The sequence below is a fragment of the Manacus vitellinus genome, unplaced genomic scaffold (assembly GCF_001715985.3).
Source record: "Manacus vitellinus isolate BGI_N305 unplaced genomic scaffold, ASM171598v3 scaffold_129_pilon, whole genome shotgun sequence".
In the NCBI taxonomy this organism is placed as follows: domain Eukaryota; kingdom Metazoa; phylum Chordata; class Aves; order Passeriformes; family Pipridae; genus Manacus; species Manacus vitellinus.
Window position 1 is genome coordinate 203,054 of NW_021938948.1, and position 21,926 is coordinate 224,979.

The window sequence follows — 21,926 nt, forward strand, 5'->3', positions numbered from 1 at the left end:
CACCCCTCTGGCCATCGCCACCCCCGATGTCGCCGTTCCTGGGGGGGGCAGGTGCGGTTATGTAAAGTCGGTGAAGCTGTTGGGCATCTCTGGGTATCCCCCGGCGAGGGGAGCCGGTGCCTTTTGGAGGAGGGCAGCCCCCGGCCGCGCTCCTCTGTCCGGATGTTTTCCGGACGGCTCCATCCTAAGGCCTCCCCGAGCTCGGCTGCTCGGCTTTTCCATCCTCTGCCTGTCTAGAAAGTCCCTGTCCTTCGCCTCGGTGGGTTTTCTATAAAATTAACAGCGTGACCCAAGGGCCACCGGATCATTTTTACGCATTTTGGCGCTTCCACGGCGTCGTTCACCCCGGGGGGAAGGATCCGGGCCCATCACAGACAATTTACCAGTTATATAAGCTCGTACATATGGCTGGGATGTGGATGGTGGTGTAGATGCTGTAGTGCTGGGGGGAACAAGTGTGATCCTGTGGATGCTGGGGGGGAAGGAGGTTTCTGACGGGCAGGAGGGCGAGCACTCCTGTGCTCGTGTGCCGCAGGAAATGGAGCAGGGCCGGGCCTTCCCCCCGTCAAATAAGGCAGAAACAAAGTCGGAGTGGGAATGAAGCAGCTTCAAAACCCAAATCACGGCGTCACCTCCCCCCGTTGGCTGCCGTGTCTGTGCTGGGGGCTGGCTCTGCCTGAGGGTGGCTTTCACCAAAACGGCCCCAGCCGGGTTTCCACCTGGACTAGGGGGTGCTGGTTTCCAGTGGCTGGGGGTCCCTGAGGCTCCATGGGGGTCTCTGAGGCTCCGTTGGGCTCCTGCCATGACGTGGTTCCCATTCCCTATCAATCCCTATCAATCCCTTCCCCTGGAGCAGCTGCGACTCCACTGACATGGGCAAATACACTGGGATCAATAATTGATTGTTGGGCTCAGAGCAGGGGGCTGGGGGAGGGAGAAGCTGTAAAACAGAGAAAGGAGGGAGTGGGGAGCAAGCACGGGGGGGGTTGAGGGGAACAAGCACAGGGAGGAATCGTTTGAGGACCCACGGGGAGGAAACACGTGTGAGGGCTGGTGTTGGTGGCTGTGGGTTGGGCAGCTGGTCATTGCTGGTCATTGCTGGTCATTGCTGGCCACTGGCTGGGGTCTGGTGGGGTTCAGGAATAACTGAACTCTCAGACTGTCCCCCCTGTGCCCCCGTTATCCCCCCTGTGTGCAGAGCAGACAGGGGCCGTGTTGGGGAACAGGAGCAGGGAAGAAGTGGCTTCCTGCTGCAGGAGCGTGTTACAAACCCTCCCTGGCACGAGCTGGGGCTCCAGGCTGGCTTTTAACACTTCACATGCTCTTCTGGCTTAGGCAAAACTGTCTTCTTTCCAGGTGGAATTTCCTCATGGAAAGGGCTGTCAGGCACTGGCAGGGGCTGCCCAGGGAGGTTTGGAGTCCCCACCCCTGGAGGTGTCCAAGGAATGACTGGAGGTGGCCCTCAGTGCTCTGGGCTGGGGGACAAGGTGGGCATCGGGCACAGGCTGGACTCGATGGTCTTGGAGGGGTTTTCCCACTCCAAGGATCCTGGGATTCTGTCTTTAAATGCTGTTCCAAAGTTAGAGCAACTTCTGCCTCCCCTCCCTTCAGCCTTGTAGCTCTTATTCCTGCCTGATGGAGCATTCCAGCAGACAGGATATTTTAAGGAGAAGGGGCAGCCAGCAGGGCCTGGGCTGTGGCAAAGCTGTGACATTGCTTCTTTCTGAACAGAAACGTTTCAAAATGCAAAAATGTTGGTACCTGAACCCTGGAAGTGCCAGTCCATGTTTCTCGTGGTGCTCCTGCCCCAGCAGGAGGGTGTGAGCAGTTCAGAATGAGATCTGCTGCCAGTTGATTTGGGGAGGAGTGGTTTTTTTGTTGTTGAATGATGTTACAACACCCAGTGAACTGTCCAGGGGGTGGCTTTAAAGTTACAGAAATAAACCCTTCATTGCTGGAGGAGGGAGTTGGAGGGAGTTGGAGGGAGTGAGAAGGTCCCCCCCAGCCTCCTTTCCTCAGGGCTGAGCCCCCCCAGCTCTCTCAGCTGCTCCTCAGTGTGAGATCTGTGGCACCCAGGTGGAAAAGTGCCCTGGAAACGTGAGGTTGAACAACAAATGTGGCCATTCCAGTGGTGATTCCAGCAGGAGGTGAACTTTTCCTTGGCTGTCAAGTGAGATGGTGATGTCAGGACAACCAGGAGAACTCCCATGGAGGGGGAGCTGTTGGTGTGACCAGCTGAGATCTGCAGGGGTGACAAGGAAGGGAGAAAACACTGTCTCTCCATGAGGAAACCTGGGTTGTGTTCCAGCACGTGGCAGAAATTCCCAGATCCGTGTTGTGGGAGAGCAGAGCACTTAGAGGAGGGTTATTTGTTCTGCCTTTTTTCATATTTGCCTCATTTGTACTCGAAGCATCCCAGTGCTGCACAAGAGGAGATTAATTCCCCTCAAATGCTGGTGTAAAATAACCCTTCCCTGGCTCCTGTTTTGTGGGTCAGGGATGGGGCTGAATGAACCCAGCCAGGACTTAAATGTGGGTTAGGGGTTGAACTCTTACACAGGAGCTGCTTTAATCAGTTCTTTGTTCAGAAGTTGGGCTTTAAAAAGGGGGAATTTGAAGCAGATGAGGTTGTTTAGTCTGTGAATCTCCAAGCTCTGGGTGAGGTTGGTGGTAAACACGAGCCAGCTTTGAGTAGCAGCAGCACAGGGAACTGGGGGTTAGTGGGTGAACTGGGCTTGACTGGTTTTAGTTCTGGTAACTCACTGGGGGGTGTTGCAGAAGCCACCCAGCTCCTGGGGTGGATGGAGGGCCCTGCAGCCTGAGGGCTTTCATTTCTCAAGTTTTTATGAAAGCCTCCTGAAATATGAAGGTGTTTTCTGTGTGTTCAAGTTTTCAAGGCCAGGTTGGGCAGGGCTTGGAGCATCCTGGGCTGGTGGAAAGTGTCCCTGCCCATGGCAGGGGGTGGAACAAGATGGGCTTTAAGGTGTTTCCCCTTCCTTCCACTTTCTAGCAACAAATATGCCATGAGAGCTTCCCTAAGGGAAAAGTCCCTCCTTCTCCCCAGCCTGTTGCATCACTGAACCTTTTCATTGATAAAATTGGCCTGGTCTGGGCACAGGAGTCTCTGCAGGTGGGGATCAGCCACTTCCAGCCATGGATGTTCCCATGCAGGGATATTTTGGGTTGGCTTGAAGGTTTTTAGGCTCTCCTGCAGCAGAATTTCAGGGGGGGTTTATCCACACTGTGTTTTCCTTCCTGCCCTGACCCTCGTGTTGGAATCAGAGCCACGTGTGGCTGTGTGGCTTATATAAAAATTCACACAGAAGGTCTCTCTCTCTTGCTCAAAGTCACCCTGTGAACAGCTGAATCTTGGTAATTAATAAAGGAAGAAATGTGTTAAAGCAAGGAAATTGCCTCAAAAGTGTTTTTTAATTTATTTGGACAATCAGCTTGAATAATTTATTGGGATATTTCATAATGTACCGGTAAATGGACTGCTGGGAACATTTAGAGAAAATAATTAAGTCTCAGCAACTGGGCCCCTCAGTGCAGTGGTTAATCTGGTGGGAAGTTGTGAGATTTGAAAAAATGGGGGTGTAAATCCCCAGCCTGGGCCTGGGGAGTTGTGTGCACCCAACTCCAAGGGCCCAGGATGAATCCCCGGGCCCCCCAGCAGCAGGGCAGCATTCCCAGTGCATTATCCATGGATCCAGAACACCCCCTCTCCTCCTGCCCTCACCTGGGGGCCGAGGCTGCCTTGCCATTTCCACAGTGTTTCTCTCCTCAGAGGTTGAAGAACCTCCCAAAGGGCCAACAGGAATCCTGGCATTTGTCCCCTGCCAATTACTGCTGTCCCAGCAGGACCATTCCCGCTTGGAAAATAACCCTGACAAGGTTTTTTTTGGCCTCCAGAAGCTTTGCTGGGAAGAACAGCTCAGGCCACGTGGGCCAGAGCAGGCATGGGAGTGACTTCACTGAGGAAGAGGAGGATGAGCCACACAGTGAATTTTGTCCGTTCTCTTCATGTGGGATTATTTATTGGCAGAACAAACAAAGTCAGGGCAGGCAAGAACTTTCCCAAGGAGTGAAACTGAAACAAGTAACAGCCCTCTGAGCAATTCCAAAATGCCAAAACACAGAGAAGCTGCTGCCACGTGCAGCTGGGAGCCAGGTTTGGGTGTTGGTTTGTTTGGTTTTGGTTTTGTTCTTTTCCCTGAATGGAAAGTTGAGTCGGTGCCTCCAGTTGTGGGTTGTGTAATTGTGCACAAATTCCTTCATGCTTTCATTTTTTTCCCCTTTTTTTCTGCTGTGTCCCTGAGCTACTTTGGTTTCTAAATTCAGGCCTTACATATTTATCTGTGCCATTCAATTAGACCACATCCCCAATGCTGCTCTATAGTTTCACAGTATGTGGGAAATTTGGTAATTAAATGCATGCAAATGCTGCAAGAATAGAATAAATTAATTTTCCTTAATATCAGCAGGCCGCTGGGTGATTTCTCAGAGATAATGTGACCAAGATACTGGTTTTTTCTCTCCCCTCTTGCCATCTTTTTTTGAGTCTTGACTGTTGTTACTTTAGAAATACCTGGTCAGGTTTGTAGGAAGAGAATCCCAGCCCAGCCAGGCTCTGGGATTACATAAGGAGGGGGATCTGTACGTCAGGTTTTTCGGATCTCCAAATAAAACCCCAGCTGGGCACAGCATTTAATGCCCACACGTGTGGGACAGCTTTGGATTGACCCTGGGAGGGTGGGAATGGCCGTGGCAGAGCTGGAGTGGAGCAGGGAACACCCTGAGATCCCTCAGCAGGATCCTTTGGATGCTCTGGCTCCTGGAGGTGCTGTGTGAAAGGCTGGGATCTCCGGGTGCTCCTCCCCAGGGCTCGGTTCTTTGTCCCTGGGGTTATTCCTGGAGCCCCCTGCCCTCTGGGGAGTTGTGATTGTCCTTTTTGGGGCTTCCCTGAGCTCCTCCCGTGTGAGTTCAGCCCAGCCCTCAGCACCAGGGGCTGGGCAGGTGCCTCTGACCTCGTGCTGGAAGGGCCAAATTTTAACCATTCAGCCCCCTGGCGTGGCCTGCAAGGAATTTGAAAGTCATCCTTCCCGAGATTCCAGGCCTTTTAATATTTGCTTGGGGGCTGTGTTTGTGCTGCCTTAAAAGCTCTGACCTTACCAGTGATTCCTTCCCCTCTCTGAGGGACCTGATCCCACGAATCCTTTGGATCCTCGTGCTTCTCCTGCCTTCCCTCCTGGATCCTCCCCGAGCGCCGTGGCGGGGCTGGGTTCTCTTCCAGCCTGCAGCACTGCAGTGCTGTTGCATCAGTGCAGGGTTTCTGTCATCCCTCTCCTCCCTTGGCCTCCTCCCGGAGCGAGAACAGCCTGAGAGCAGCTCAGGAATGCAGGATATTCCTGCTGCTGGTTCTGGAGCGGGAGCTTGGCACGAGGAGCGGAGCTGCAGAGGGTTTGTGGGCGGCTGCATCCCCAGGAACCAACTTCCTCCCGGCTCTGCTTTTTTGGGGGAGTGGGTGGAGGAGCACGAGGGGCTCCTGGAGGGATGGGGCAAACCCTGGCAGGGTCTGGGCTCCTTGGGCAGGAGGGGAGCTCTGCGAGCTTGTCCTCACCCCTGCTCTGCACCTCCTCCACTCCCTTTCCTTTCATCATTTGTGTTGCATCTGATGCAAAGAAGACCCCGTGTCTAACCCATATGCCAGAGAAATTTAACTTGCAGGAATCACTGTTGTGCTCGACCAAAGTATTTTAAAATCATTTCATTCTCGTGGCCCGGAATGAATCATTGCCCTGATAATTGGCAGAGTCAGGGAATGGTTTGGGTCAGGAGGGACCTTAAAAACCGTAAATTCCACCCCCTGCCATGGGCAGGGACACCTTCCACTAGCCCAGGCTGCTCCTTGGATGCTTCCAGGGCTGGGGCAGCCACAGCTTCCCTGGGCAGCCAGGGAGCACTTTTTGGGAATGCTCAGAGCGCTCCCGTTGGCACCGAGTTCCTCCTGTGGGTACCAGGGAGCTCTTTGCTGAGCACCTCGTTAGCAGAGCGAGGGATGGGCTGGTCCCCAGCCCTGCCTGGGCCAGGTTAGACCTTGTCCAACCCCAGCTGGCTGGGAATTTTTGCCTAATAATCCGTTTGCCTGAGGGCAGTGACCGGCAGAACCATTTTTGCAGGAGAACAGTGGGTTTGATGAGGGAGCTGCTGTTTTGTAGAACAGTTTGTGTTCAGGAGGACCCAAAATCAGGGTGGTCACCTGTGGGAGAGCCAGCTCTGCGTGGTGCTTCTCCTGTCCTAGGTGAGGTGGGTGGGAATGGGCAGGTTCACCTGTGTCCAGCCTTGGTGTGGCTTGTTTTGGGACTGAACCAGCAGCTCGGCTGCCTCGTTCCTGCCAGAGCTCAAGAAGCCTTGGGATGGTGCTCTCAGGGATGGGGGGGGACTCTTGGGGAGGGTCCTGTGAAGGACTCTCAGGGATTGTTGGGGTGTCCTGTGCAGGACTGTCAGGGATTGCTAAGGATTGTTGGGGTGTCCTGTGAAGGACTCTCAAGGATTGTTGGGTGTCCTGTGCAGGACTGTCAGGGATTGTTGGGGATTGTTGGGGTGTCATGTGCAGGACTGTCAGGGATTGTTGGGGATTGTTGAGGTGTCCTGTGCAGGACTCTCAGGGACAGGGTGGGATTGTTGGGGTGTCCTGTGCAGGACTCTCAGGGACTGGTGGAGTGTCCTGTGTAGGACTCTCAGGGATTGTTGAGGATTGTTGGGTGTCCTGTGAAGGACTGTCAGGGATTGTTGGGTGTCCTGTGAAAGACTGTCAGGGATTGTTGGGGTGCCCTGTGCAGGGCCAGGAGTTGAACTGGCCGATCCTTGTGGGTCCCTCAGCGATCCCGAGGGGATTTGAAGGCCGGAGCTCCCCGTGGCTCTGCCCTGCTCTGTCTCTCTGTCTGTCTGTCTGTCTGTCTGTGCCCTTTCTGACGTTCTCCCCTGTGTCTGCCCTCCCCTCCTCCCCAGAGCTGACCTGCCCGGGGTGCAACATCGCAAAAGAAGCTGCTGCAGGATGAAAAGATGGCAGCGCGGCTGCTCGCACCACCAGGCCCCGAGAGTTTCAAGCCCTTCACTCCGGAGTCCCTGGCCAACATCGAGAAGCACATCGCCGAGCTGAAGAAGAAGCAGCGCTCGAAGCAGGACAGCAGCCACCGCGATGACGACGAGGACAGCAAACCCAAACCAAACAGTGACCTTGAGGCGGGCAAGAATTTGCCTTTCATCTACGGGGACATCCCAAAAGGGCTGGTTGCTGTGCCACTGGAGGACTTTGACCCTTATTATATGACCCAGAAAGTGAGTCTGGCGAGAAAGGAGCCGCTAAAGCACCTTCTGCTTTTTATTTTTTTATTTTTTTTTTTTCCCCTTTTGGGAAAAAAATGGCAGGTTTGGGGTATGGTTGGAGCAGAAGACAAAGGATGGAGTCTTGGATGGGGCTGGTTTGGTTTGTTGTGTGGGATTTTTTTTTATGAGGTTTAATTGATATTGTATGATCAGGTTTAATTGGTATTATAAGACCGGTCTTAAAGGATGGAGTTAAGAGAACAGGGTTTGGAAAGTAAAAGTAGATCAAGCTGTGCTACTGTGCCAATTTTAACCATTGGGGTAATAAGGAGACTGGAACTGAGGGGCAGCAGTGGTGGTCTGAGCCTGTGTTTCATCACTTCCACGGAATTCAGGCTGGATGGGATGGTTAGGAGGCAGTGGGACACAGGATCGTGGCAGAAAAGAAACTAATTAACTGGCTTTCATCTGGAGAATTTTTATTTTTAAAATGTTTGGAATCAAGGTGATGTGGCAGAAATAAGGGGAGTAGTGAGTTGGGAAAGTGCTGGAGATGGAGGGGAGGGATCTGCTGGTCGTGGAATAGGGAGGAGCACGGTCATGGATTTTCTCAGAAGGCTGAAACTGAGGTTCTTGGCTGTTTATTTTCATGACTTTCCTCGATACAACTTTAACTGGGGCAAGCTGAGAGAGCTGCCATCCCTAAGTGAGGCTCAGCTGTCACAGGAGGAGCTGCAGGTCTGGCCCCTGGGTGACAGGAGCTGTGATGTGAGTGGGGACAGTTGGCTGTGTGTGAAATCCCTGTGCTGGGTAACAAATGTGTGACGAGTTTGTGATGGGACAGAAGTTTGTGCCACGCTTGGAAGGGACTCAGAGACTGGCAGGGCATAATTCCCATGGAATCAGCTGGATTTGGGTGTAACTGGCTGTTCTTTCCTGCATTTGTAGTGGTGAGTTGTGTTGCTGGGAGCAGGACCTGGCTCAGCACAGGGCTTTGGAATTCAGGGATGTGTGTGTTGGATCCCAGGGTCCAGGTGATGTGCTGCTTCAGGAGATGCATTACCAGGAGCTCCTGGGGGAAAAAGGCACCGTGGTTATCCTCAGGAGTATTTTTTTCTTTATCAACCAAGTATTTTCCCTTTATTAAACCAACCTGGTGTTCCCTGGTTTTTGGTGAGACCGGCTCATGGAATCCCAGGATGGTTGGGGCTGGAAGGGACCTTAAAGCTCATCCATGGGCAGGGACACCTTCCACTAGCCCAGGCTGCTCCAACCTGACCTGGGACACTTCCAGGGATCCAGGGGCAGCCACAGCTTCCCTGGACACCCTGTGCCAGGGCCAGGGTGTCCTGTGTAGGACTCTCAGGGATTGTTGGGGATTTTTGGGGTGTCCTGTGCAGAACTCTCAGGGACAGGGGCATCTCTCCCACCTCCAGGAGCACCACAGGAGTCCTGACACTTGAGGAGTCGTTGCCTGCTCGTGGTGTGGAGATGGAGGGAAGGTTCTGGAGGTGGGAGGCAAACCCCCCCTAGCCCTGTGTGTGCCGTGCTGGGAGCAGGGCCTGGCTCTTCCCACAGACACTGGATTCTGTGGGACTGTGGCCATTCCTTAGGTGTGTCCTTCCTGCTGCTTCCCAGAGTCCGTCACTTCCCACCAGGCAGCTTTTTTTTTTAAGGCCATTAAAAAAGGCCCTTCTCTGAATCATCAGGAATCTGCTTGAATCATGGGAAGTTTTCCAAGATTTCCCCACACCCCCTCCCCCTTTCTCCAGAAGGCTTTGCATCACAGGTCTTTGCTCCTGCAGCGTGCACAGGGCCGGATCAGCTGGTTGCTTTTCCTTGCAGGAGGACACGGTGATCTTGGTTTCTCTGAGGAAACTGAAGCTGCATTTTATAACAGAGCAGCTGAACTTCCAGTGGCCTGGTAACTGATATTTAAAGGAGAAACAGAGTGACCTGGAAACGGCACCGTGGCCCAGGGAGTCACAAGCCCTGGGTCTGGAGCCCGGCAATGGTTTTGTCCCAAGAGCTGCTCCTTGCTCTGCTCAGGTTCGTTTTGCAACGTGAGAGTCACGGAATCCCGGGATCACTGAGGCTGGAAAAGCCCTCCAGGACCATCAAGTCCAGCCTGTGACCCATCCCCAGCTTGTCACCCAGCCCAGAGCACCGAGTCCAGGCTTTTCCCGGGCTGGGGTTGTTTTCCTGAAGCACCTTCCCTGGGCTGGAATCTCATCCGTGCTACGGGACGGGGGGAAGATGCTCCTGCTCCTGCAGTTGGCTCCACTTCCAAGGCAGCAGGAGGTCCCTGAATATTCTGGGAGTTGAGACCATGGATAGGCTCGGATGGGTGGATTCCAGTGGGAAAAGGAAGGCTGTCCACACATCCCTGAGCATCTGAGGCTGGAGCGGGATGCCCGAGGTCACCTCCTGCTGGCAGATGAGCACCTGAGGATCCCTCTCTCCAGGTTTCGTGCCAATGGAGTGACTTGCAGCTTCCCCAAGTCACATGCCCAGTTTGGAAGTGGGCCCTCGGGTCCAGAATGTCACCTTGGCTCTGTGGGCCCGGGAAAGTCTCTGGGATGGGAAGGCCCAGCTGCAGGAGCCACGTCTGGCCCTGGGATGTGATGTCTGCAGGGACAGGGGGTGGCTCTGCCAGGGCTTTGCCTTCCAGTGGAGTCCCCAAAGCAGGGGGAAGAGTCAGAACCACCTCAAGAAATCAGCCTTTTGTCCTTGTTTCCAGGGTCTCGGTGCCTTTTCCAGATCTTCAACACCAAAGCAATATTGGCCATGATATTTGTTGTGCAAACTGGAAATATTTCAGTTAAAACCCCCCAGGGGCCAGGACTTCCTTGTGAACTTCCTTATTCCAGCAAAATTCAGGAAAACTCCCAGTGTGAGCAACCCCAGCCCCTGCTTTCCAGGTCTTGCTTAATGAGGTTTTTTTCTTCCACTCCGTGTATCCAACTGACTTAAAAGGAGCAGGAAAAGTGGGAAAGGAGAAGGTTGAAGGAAGGGAAGTGAAATCCCTGTCAGTCCTACCCTCTCTGGGGTTGGAGGGAAAGCAGAGTGGGATGGAGCTGTTGGCTGTGAGTGGATCCAGCCCCGAGGATCCCAGCTGGGATCAGGGAATGCAGGGCCAGGGAAGTGATGGAATCTCTGCTGCCACCCCTAAATCTGCACCACTGGGGATGGTGGAAGGATGGGGAATTGGAGAGAGAATGGATTTCCTTGCACAGGCAGATTGAGAGGTTGTTAAAATTAAATTCCAAATCAGTTTATCAATATTCCATATTGAACCATCTGCTTTTTTTTTTTTTTTTAAATATATCTTTCAGGAATGTTTTATTTTCTAAATTCCAAAACAGTCAAGTTTTTTTTCCCCACTATTTGGCTTGAAACAAGAGGTTAAAGCAAGAACAAAACATAGCAGATACTTTTTTCCCCCCACAAGCTTTTCAGTGGTGAAGAGTAAGTTAGTAAGGAAGAATAAATCTGTCCCCTTTTGGGGGAAGGGGAAATTAAATATTAAATAATTGGGCTTCTGTGTTAGAAAGTACAACTCTGTGAGACAAAACAGATTTGAGAAATATTTTGCATCGACGTGGGGGTGTTTCTGGGCTGGGTCATGTCCAGCCTCTCCCCCACCAGATCCCCCCAAGTCCTTCTCCCCCAGGGCTGCTCTGACTCTGTCTGTGATTCCTCAGCCCCCAGAGGGCCCGAATTCCCTGTCCATGAGTTTTCCAGCAGCGACTTGCCTGGGGTGTCACCAAGGAAGTCGTCGCTCTCCCTCTTGCTCAGCGCCGAGTGTCGGCCCGTCACGGTGTCACTGCTGCAGGAATGTGCTTCCATATGTTCCCAGGCTGTTCCCAAAGCTGTTGCCTTCTGAAATCTCCTGCCCACTCTCCTCCTCACCCTTCAGCCACCACGGAACCGCCTGAAATTAAACCTGCAGGAAGCAGAAGCGTTTCAGAGCTTCCCAGAGCCGCGACGTTTCCTGCCAGCCCTCCATCAGCTCTGTCCTGCTCCTCTGGCACAGTCACCATCTTGCAGATTGATTTAGAAAACTCGTCTTCTGGGAATCTTCCTCCTTCTTAAGAGCCCTGTTTCCAAGGATTTGTTAACACGTGGGCTCTGAGGGAACTAAAGCGGACGGAGGTTTTTTCGCAGCTCCAACAACAAACTGAGAGTCTGGGAGGTTCAACCAGACACAACCATCCCTTAAACCGAGTGCAAAGTGCCTTTTTCCAGGTATCACCTTCCTCTAAGTTCTGAGCTTTGCCTCAGCACATCTTAAAAGCTCTTAAGGATGTTCTTGGCCCGGACCCAGCGAACGTTTTAAGAGCTCGCAGCCATTTCGAAATGGAGTTTTGATATGTCAGCAGCAGAAAGGGAAGCTAAGAGAGGGTTTAAATTGCCAAACACTTCTTGGCTTTTTGGGCTTTTCTTTCTACTGATGAGACCAACTGGAGGCTTACCCAGGATTTTATGGGATACACAGGGGAATGGTGGAGCTCGGAACTGTCGGGATCGATGAGCAGACTGGAATTGGGGCACTTTATTGGTGTGAGGGTTGTGCTGGAAGGCCCAGGGGTGATGGGCTTTACAGGCAGGAACCACTCCACAAGTTTTGTGGTCTAAAAGGAGAAATGTGTGCAGAGCATGGAGAGGAAACGAGGACACAGGACAGGGGAGGGACTAAGAGGGCAGAGCAGAACGTGGAGTTCCTGGTTGGTGGGCAGTGGGAGGAAACAGCCTGGATTCCTTCCTGGAGAGGGTGGTCAGGCCTTGGAAGGGGCTGCCCAGGGAGGTGGTGGAGTCCCCAGGTCTTTGTCCAGCTCACCTGGCCCCACATCATGCTCAGCACAGGCACATCAGAGGTGTCACTGCTGGAAAGATGTGGGAGAGTCGGGAGCTCAGGACACGGTGGGAGCCCGGGAGCATCCCAGTGTCCTGCTCCAGAGCCTTCAAAAGAGATTTAAAAAGGAATGGGATGCAAGTCCTGGAAAGTTTGTGGTGTCAGGGAAGGGAAATGAGCTGGTTCCTAGAGCTGGGTTGCCCCTTGAGCACTTTGTAATGGCAGTTCTGCAAAACTTTGGGCCTTTCAGGAGGTTGTTCCATGCCAAGGTGATCTGGTCATTAATTCATGATGCTGCAGTTGAAGAGCTGTCCAGGGTTGTCTTTAAAGTGCTTTTGGTGGGGATGCATTAGTGGTTCTGCTAACGAGGCTTTCTCCCTCCGTGCTGAACCACAACCTGATTTTGATTTCCTTTGCAAAATAATTTACTGCTCGATGGTCTAATTGAGCCAAACGAGCTCAAACACGTTCCCCTTGTGAGGAGGGAAATGACAGATTTCCTGAGAGGAGTCTCCTGGGGAAGCCGGGGTTGGCAGGGAGCCCCAGGATTCCCTTGGGTTGGGCTCTGGGAATTGGGGGCTGTGCCAGCCAGGGGGGGCTGGAGACGAGTCCGGGGCCATCCTGGGGAGAATAAAAACGGGACAAATGGTGCCAGGGAAAGGGCTTTGGCTTCTCAGGGCACACAAGTTGCTTCCTGCCCTCTGAGTCGGGTGCTGGGTGCTTTGGGTGTGCTGGAATGAAGTGCCCACAGACCCACCTGTGCCTGGGATGCTCCTGGTGCTCCATGGGGAGATGGACTGAGGGATCTGTGGGGTAAGGCTGTGGAATTCTGCCTCCCATTTACATGAGTCCTTCCACAGGTTCTGCGTAAGGAATCGAACCTCAAATCTCAAGCTTCTCTCTGATTAATTAAGGGCAGGGAGACCCAGGGCTGTGCCCAGGGTGGGGCAGGGGGTGACCTGTGTCTGCTGGGCTGGGGGACTCTGCCACCACCTTTTCCTCCTGGTCCTGAGGCGCTTTGGGCCTCAGTTCTTCTCTCTTAGGTGGGGGTAACAGTGCTGTGGAAGAGGAAATCATGGGCTTGGATGGGGGGTTTGGCTTCTGCTCTGAAATCTCTGGTGAAATGGATGCTTGGAGTAGAATTATGCTGGTAGGGATGTCCAGGATGTCTTGGTAGGGATGTCCAGGATGGCCTGGTATGTCTCACCCTAATGGGAGCTTCCTAAAGAAGATTATTCTTAAAAAGAAAATGCTATTTTTTTCCTATGGAAGTTGTTTGTCCTTTTTTTTTCTGATGAGTGCAATTCCTGCTTTGATTTTCCTGCATTAACTCTCTCTCTCTTTGTTTCTCTGCAGACCTTTGTAGTACTAAACAGAGGGAAAACACTCTTCCGATTTAGTGCCACACCTGCCTTGTACATTTTAAGTCCTTTTAATCTGTTTAGAAGAATAGCTATTAAAATTTTGATACATTCATATCCTTTTTACTGCCGAGTTCTCTTTGCCTTCGTGTGTTCCTTGAAAATCTCTTCCCTGTCAAATCTCTTCCCTCCCAAATTGTCTTTTGCTCAGTTCCCATCTGTGAATGACAGTCCTGCACCCAGGGAGGTGGATTGGCCTCAGAACATGCACAAAAAACTGCTTTTTTTGTATGAAAAGTCAGTGTCCTTGAGCCACATCCAGTAAAGGAAACTTCCTTATTTTCCCTGTGTCCATTCTCCTATCCCACACCCGTGGATAAGTTTTGGAACAGATGTGATTTAAGGCTGTGTTTTTAATGTGAAGAGGAGCTGACCTTTAACAGCTGCTGAAATGGTTAAACAGAACTAAAACAGATTTAAAAAAATACTAAATATTAAATAGAATTATTATCCGGAGAAGGAGCCAGAGCCACCTTGTCTGTAATTAGACACTGATTTCTTGCTCTTTTGGCATCTCTAAAACATCCTTCTAATGGCAAAGCTTTTCCAAAAGGTTCCTCTGCAGGGCTCAGGCAGCTCCAGTGGCTTTTGGTTGATGGTGTTATTGGGAGGAAAAAAATGCCTCTATTGACTGAGCTGCTTTGCCCTGCTTATTTATTTATTTGAGATGGTGACCCTAAAGCAGGAACACCCTCGTTTGCTGCTGTAGAGGCTCCTGGGCCCTCCATTCCTGCTTCTCAGGTGGAGGAAAAGCTTTTCCATCTTTTCAGAGTGGACTTGGGAATGTTTCCTTTGGCTCTGTGTGAGTTCCCGTGGCCTTTTCCTCCCCCTGGGCTGCAGCCAAGGGATGCAGATTGTCAGACCGAGCCCAAGATGCTGCTGGAGGCTCTTGGGTCTCCCTCTGAGGTCTCTTGGAGTCTCCTTAAATAATTTTGGAACCAAACAGCTTTGGATCTGAGCTGGATTTCACCACTGGGCTGATAACTGAGGGGTTAAAATCCACTTTTAGTGGGGAATTTGTGCTGCAACCTCCTCCAGTCAGTCCCCAACACACAGAGGGAGCACAGATGGCTTTGGGAGGACTCCTGTGGTCTCTTCCAGGCCAAATCCTGGTGTCTGTGGCTTTCCCACGGGCTGGAGGAGCAGACAAGATATTTTCATGTTACTGAACAACTGAAATTATTTGAGGAGACATTTTTCGTTTAGACCTGGGATTTATTTTTTTAATTACTAAGACATACTGGAAAACAAAAAATAAATTGAACAGTGACTTAAAATACTATTTCTATACTATAAATGTATTATATAGTATATAAATCATATATATATAGTATGTACATAGTATATATAGTATATATAGTATATGAATATAGTATATATAGTATAATTAATCGTTATATAGAGTCGGTATACGGTTATAGTATTGAATGAGTAGTATATAGGCATATAAATATGTATATATATATAAGGCTAAATAGATATATACAAGTATGTCATATTATATATACGTTATATAAATAATATAGTATATAAGGTAATGGTTACTAGTAATATATAGTATAGGTGTTTAAATAGTATAGTATATGTTATGTCAATCAGTATATATAGCATTATAAAATAGTATATAATTGTGCAATAGTATATATATATATATAATATCGGGCAATTGCGATTTGGTGGAAATAGTCTTTAGTATCCAGCAGTATGATGAGAAATTATGAATATAGATATAGATGATATAAGATTTATTGGCTATATAATTATGATGTATATTATATTTAGTATATAGTATAATATATAAACAACCTTATTTCCCATGAGTGCTGGAAGCATCTCGGCTTCTTATTATGCCTGGAAAGGGCTGCATTTTCCTGCACTCTGTGTGATTTTTGGGGACCAGAGGGGGATGTAAAGAGCCACCACGTGTCCCTTTGCTCCTTGACTTTGCCCCACAGTATTTAGCATGATCATTATGTGCACTATTTTGACCAACTGTGTATTCATGACTTTTAGTAACCCGCCCGAATGGTCCAAGAATGTGGAGTAAGTACCAACTGTTGTGCTGTCAGACCCCCCCAGGAGGCTGAGCTCCTTCCCTGTTCCTCCCCCTGCCCGTTTGCATGGACACACCACCCCTCAGGGCTGTTTGGGGTGCACGGGAGGGTTTCTCATTCCCATTTTTCCGGGGGCCAAACCGCCCTTTTCTCCCGGCGGTTCTCAGCCCGTGTCTCTCCCCCCCTGCCCCCAGGTACACCTTCACTGGGATTTACACCTTCGAGTCACTCGTGAAAATCATTGCCAGAGGTTTCTGCATAGATGGGTTCACCTTCCTGCGGGACCCTTGGAACTGGCTGGATTTCAGCGTCATCATGATGGCGTGAGTCGAGTTTCCAGGTTATCTCCGGGCTCTGTGGGGAGGAGGGGGGGGTTTGTAAAGGAAAAGGGAGATTTCTGGCCTGGTTTTAAAGCCTGATGGAATCTCAGCTCTAAACTGTGGAGCTGCTGCTGCAGAAAAACCAGGATTTTCAGAGAATTGCCTTTGTTAATCGAGATTTTTTCGATGGCTCACGTGCCAGAGGGGCTGCTCAGTGTAGGACCGGGAGCCAAATATCTTTAAATCCCAGTCTCCACCTCTCCTTCCTCCTTGGGCTGGGGTTTTAAATATTCCTGGGCTGCAGCTGGAGGTTGGACAGTCATTACCCCACTAATAACCCATTAATAACCCATTAATGACTGTGGTCATTAACCCATTCCCCAAGGAAGGAATTCACTTGGTTTTCCTTCCTCCTTCTTTCCTCTCGTGCCAGATCAGCTCCCAGTGGCTGACACTCCTCAGGGGGATGTTGAGTCCCATCAGGACTGGTTTTTTTCTTATTTCTGGGTTTTTTCTTATTGCCCTGAGGTGATCCTGGCTCAGGGCTCAGTCCTGCTGATGGAAACCAGGTCCACGTCAGTGGTCTCTGAGTTGCTGGTGGAAGAGATATTTTTCCCCTTTTACATTTTTTTTTGGGGATGTTGCAGGTGCACATTGTTGGCCTCCCGTGGTCACCAAGGTCTGAGGGAACAGGGATCATGTAGGGAGGCTCAGGAGCCAGATTTCCAAGGGTTCAGAGCACTTGAAAGTTCCTCCCCAGACAGCACAGAGGAAATATTCTCTAAATTGGGGTAAAATAGAACTCTGGTGCCTTGCACTAAACATGTTCTCTGTGTATCTTGGGTTTATCCCCCTGGAAAAGGGGGATGATCAAACCTACCTGTGGCTCAGAAACAGGAGCATAAAGGATTTAAAATGAAGGATGCTGATTAAAATGAAGGATGCTAATGAAAGTGGAGGATGCTAATCAGAGCAAAAGATGATCATGATTTATTAAAAAACGTGAAGTGGAGCGAATATACCTGAAACCCCTGAACTGAGGGATCATAAAATCATGGAATCCTGGAATGGTTTGGGTTTGAGAGGGACCTTAAAGCTCATCCAGTTGCACCCCTTGCCGTGGGCAGGGACACCTCCCACCAGAGCAGGATGGTTAGGGTGGTGTCACCAGGACTCCTCACAGATGTGGCACTTCCACAGTTGCCCTCTGCAGAGGTGATGTTGAATTTTTGAGTCCTGTATAGGAAGTTTGGGGCACCACGAGGTAAAAAAGATGTAAAGGTGTTGGAGAGGGTCCAAAGCAGGGACACAGGGATGGGGAAGGGTCTGGAGCAGCAGCTGAGGGCACTGGGTTTGTTCAGCTGGAGGAGATTGAAGGGAGACTCCTCGGGGGCTGCAGCTCCAATCTCTGCTCCCTGTGAGCAGGGACAGGACCCAGGGAAGGGCTGGAGCTGTGCCAGGGCAGGGTCAGGCTGGATCCCAGGGAGAGGTTCTTCCCCCAGAGGGTGGTTGGGCACTACCCAGGCTCCCCAGGGCAGTGGGCACAGCCCCAAGGCTGCCAGAGCTCCAGGAGGGTTTGGACAACACTCCCAGGGACAGGGTGGGATCGTTGGGGTGTCTGTGCAGGGCCAGGGGTTGGACTGGATGATCCCTGGGGGTCCCTCCCAGCCCAGGATATTCCATGATTCCAGGTGAGGATCCAGGTACCCACCCATGCACCTGGGCAAGCTGGTTGCAGAGAGGAGAGACTTAAACCGGGTTTTGCCTCCACAACTTTGTGTCTCTCTCTCCTCCCTGCCCGCCCCGTTTGAAATCACGAGCTGTGTCCTGCAAGCAGACGATTTATGCAGGGGGAGGTGACCCCAACGGTGCCATTAACTCTGGTTTAATTCTGCAGGTATATAACAGAGTTTGTAAACCTAGGCAATGTTTCAGCTCTGCGCACTTTCAGGGTTCTGAGAGCTTTGAAAACTATTTCTGTAATTCCAGGTAAGGCCCCGGTTGGTGTTTTAGCTGTCGGGTACAGGCCCCTGTGAGTGATGTATTGCTTTGTCTGTAGTTGTTGTTTTATTTTGGTGTGTGTATTGTCATGGTGTTTTTTGTGTGTGACCTCCCTCATTGCAGATATGTCACAGAGTTTGTGGACCTTGGGAATGTCTCAGTATTGAGAACTTTCAGAGTTCTCCGAGCTTTGAAAACTATCTCTGTAATTCCAGGTGAGAACCGTTCGGCATCAGAGGCTGGGCTTGCGTGTGTCTCCTCCCTCCATCTCCCCTCCCTCCCTGCACTGCTTGTTCCTCAGAAATGGCACTGGGCTTTTTGGGATGGGATTTGCAGTCTGTGTGACAGAACAGTTGGAAATCAAGGCTTCTGGGCCACCAAATCACGGGATGAACAGGCTGTTGTTCCCTACTCCTCTGTCCCTGTGTACATCCCTGGCGTGCCCATCTCTGCAATTAAAGCCAGGCTTGAAGTTTAATTGCAGGTGAATGAAGGCTCAGGCTCCCCCTCAGGCTCAGCAGTTTCTGGCTCAGGGGTTTGCCCCTTTATCACCAGCGTTTCTGCAGATTTAGGAACAACTGTGTAAAACAACAGAGCGAAACCCAACCGGGATTAAAACCTTTTGCCCATTTCCTGAGCTGGACTTGGCAGGGCTGAGCCTCCCAAAGCTGCTTCTAGACCTGTAACTCATCTGTGTGTCACAGAAGGGGCCCTTCTTTTATTGTGAGACACACAGATTATGGACTGAGAATCCCAGAATTCCAGGATGGTCTGGGCTGGGAGGGACCTTAAAACTCATCTCATTCCATGGGCAGGGCTTCCCCTGGACCAGGTGGCTCCAAGGTCCATCCAGCCTGGCCTGAACCACTTCCTGATCCTGAATTCTTGTACAGAAAAGCCTCGTGTGGGTGGTTTCTCACAAGTGCCCCTAATTTTAAGGTCAGGCTCAGCTCTCACAGGACTCAGCAGGTTTTCAGGTGCTCGGCCTGTCTCAGGGCAGGCACCAGAAATAACCCCCCCACTGCTCTGCAGGTCCTTTGGACTCTGTTCCATGACACATTCCCCGAGCATGGAACGGTGGCTCTGCTTTCTCAGGCTGCCAGGGAAGAGCCTGTGGGTTTGTAGGGCCCATCCCAGACTGCCAACCCCATCAGCTGCACCTGCCTGTTGTGCATGATGATGGTGATGATGATGGTGATGATGATGGTGGTGATGATGCTCTGATGTGGCACCTGCTTCCCTTGCACCCCATGAGAACGTGCTGGAGTGATGTTCCTGCTGAGCCTTCCTTAATGTCTGGGGATATTAAAGAGAAAAGACCCCTGGGAATTGCTGCTGGCAGTGCCCTGGGCAGGCCTGACGTGCAGCTGGGATTCCCTCAGCCTGCTCCAGGGAGTGACTGCCTCGCTCAGAGGGAAACATCCCTGCTGGACCCAGATTTGCCTGTTCTGCTTTCTGAACTGTAGCAGAGTGGAGATGGTGCAGCTTCAAGGAGCTGGTTCCTGACTGTGTGGCTGCCTTGTCTTCCCGTGGAAGGGAGCAGGACAGCTCAGTTCTGGATCATTCCCTCCACAGAACTCCAAACTGATGGAATTGAACTCCAATGGCAGCGAGGGGAGGGGGGGGGCTGAGCCCTGCTGAGCTCAGCACAGCCCTGATTGGTACCAAAGGCACAATCTGCTGCATATTCTGCTTTAATTGAAAGGGTGATTTGCCACATGCAGCCGAGGGGACCCTGTTTGGGTGTTGGGGGACACTGACCACACCTGGAAGTGCCCAAACCCTGGGTGTTGTATCCCTCTCTGGGGGAGGGTTGTCCGGGTGTGGTTCTGCAGCACAAACCTCACCCCCCCTCGATTTTGGGACTAACAACAGGAGGAATGTAAAGCATTTGGGTAATTGGCCTTTTGGGTTATTTAATGTGAAGGCATGAAGTGCTCTTTATGGGTTTTACTGCTGTCGTTTCACAGGCAGAAAGGGATTTTCAGAACACGCTGAATATTAAAATCAAAAGGGATTCCCCTTCTGCTTCAGCACATGGAGTGGGAATTTTAACCCTGTGCTGAGCTACTGAGAAACTTGTTTTAGTGCTTTGAGTGCTGACTACACCTTCTACCAGTAATTGGGATTCGTTGTGTTTTTGAGATAAGATAAAAAATGGGAAATATTTCCAGGATCTGCCATGCCACTGGGCAGAATTCCATGGTCTCCATGGATCTGTGTGACAGGAGCAGACTGTGGCTCCTGGGAGCTAAAACATCAAAGCACTGCTTTGCTCTTATGGCTTGGGGGTCCCTGTGAAACTGTGATGGTCTCAAGAGATTTTCCCTATTGGCCCTTGAAGTTCTTACACTGAATTGTCTGATGCTTTTGTCACACCTGCAGCACACAGGACCCAGGAAAACCTGGAGCTGCTGTTGCTGGAGTTGTGGTTTTTTTTGGAGTGTTCCTGGTTTGTTGCCAGAACTCTCCTGCTGCCAGTTTTGTCCTGGTTCCAAACCCCCTCTTCCTGCACTCCTCTGAAGGAGCAGCATCCCAGCCAGGAACCCGAGGGCTGGTGCATGAGCAGAGCAGAGCTGTGGGATGAGCATGGGGGTGATGTGTCTGCCAGAACTAACAGCAAAAACCTGCTCTGGGTCGGGGCAGGGCTTTGGCATCCAGGAAAAGTTGGGATAATGGAAGGAAACGACATTTTAAAAATCATTCCTCTGTAAGGAATGTATCTGTAACCATGTATTTATGAATCTTTATGTGCCTGACATGGCTCAAACCTCTGGTGGTGCAGAAGGGGAAGGTTGGAGGGGACCAAGGATTCTGGTCAGGGGTTTATTGTGGGATGTTGTTGTGGCCTCAGCCAGAGCCTTGGATCTGACTGACCCCAAACCCAGCTGGATCTGTGATTTATGTTTTTTTTTTCTTCCTTTCTCCCTTCACTGCTCATGTATAAGTCACAGAATTATCCTACTAAACACCAGAAAGGCTGATTAAAGGGCCCTAAATCTGTGTGGCTTCTGCCTCCAAAACTCTTGCTAGTTTAGACCTGTCTCCTAAAAATTAATGCTGAGTTCTTCCCCCCCTTCTGAGGGGGTTCCTCTCACAGACCAGGCTGGTTTGAGAAACCAAGAGGATTCTTGGCTTATGCCTGAGCTTACTTTTAGTACTGAGTCTATCAAGGATCCCGAGGGATCCCAAAGCACCAGGTGAAATCCATCCAAATGGAAAATTCAGCTCCCACAGGGGGGAAGGGAAGTGCTGGGACAGGGAAGAGAAATGCTGGGGCAGTTCAGATGAGCAGGAGAAACCCGAGGTGGGAGAGTTTGAAGGCCTTTGATCTTCGTGAGCTGTCACAGCCCGTGCCAGCCAGGGGTTTGTGGCAGCAAATCCCGGCTTTAACACCCCTGTTTGACACCCCCTGTGTGCAGGGCAGCACATCCCTCAGCTGGGCTGCAAAGCTCAGGCATTCTCAGGGCCAAACACCGGGATTTGGGTTTGTTCTGACTGTTCCCCACAAAACCCCTCAGCTGGTCCCTCCATCCCGGCCTGGTGCCAGCTGGAAAACCCAACCCCACACGGGGGTTCCTGGGAGCCCCCCCCCAGTTTGTAGCCAGGACCTTTCCCCCCATGGAGGTGTTAGGAGGTGCTGTATGGTTTGGGATGGATTTGCAGGGTGTTTTCCCGCTGCAGGAGTGATTTCCAGTCTCCTTTCCCTCTCCACAGGCTTGAAGACCATCGTGGGTGCCCTCATCCAGTCGGTGAAGAAGCTGTCGGACGTGATGATCCTGACAGTTTTCTGCCTCAGTGTCTTTGCCCTCATTGGGCTCCAGCTGTTCATGGGCAACCTGAGGAACAAGTGTGTGATTTGGCCAATTAATGTGAACGAGACCTTCCTGGACAACGGCTCCAGGGGCTTCGACTGGGAGGAGTACACCAACAACATGTGTAGGTG

General features: G+C 51.2%; 1 protein-coding gene across 2 annotated transcripts in view; it reads left to right on the forward strand.

The window, feature by feature from the left end:
• The first annotated feature begins 7,017 nt into the window (after positions 1-7,017).
• SCN8A (sodium voltage-gated channel alpha subunit 8) overlaps positions 7,018-21,926 on the forward strand; it is a 43,393-nt gene continuing 28,484 nt past the window's right edge. The window contains exons 1-6 of one of the 2 annotated variants that reach the window (XM_018067939.3): positions 7,018-7,341; positions 13,541-13,659; positions 15,559-15,648; positions 15,854-15,982; positions 17,877-17,968; positions 21,698-21,919. In XM_018067939.3, the coding sequence (XP_017923428.1) occupies positions 7,066-7,341; positions 13,541-13,659; positions 15,559-15,648; positions 15,854-15,982; positions 17,877-17,968; positions 21,698-21,919 (928 nt within the window). In that variant the 5' untranslated portion in view covers positions 7,018-7,065. Of the gene's footprint in view, positions 7,342-13,540; positions 13,660-15,558; positions 15,649-15,853; positions 15,983-17,876; positions 17,969-18,103; positions 18,196-21,697; positions 21,920-21,926 lie in introns of both variants that reach the window. The other variant, XM_018067938.3, reaches the window with a different exon arrangement.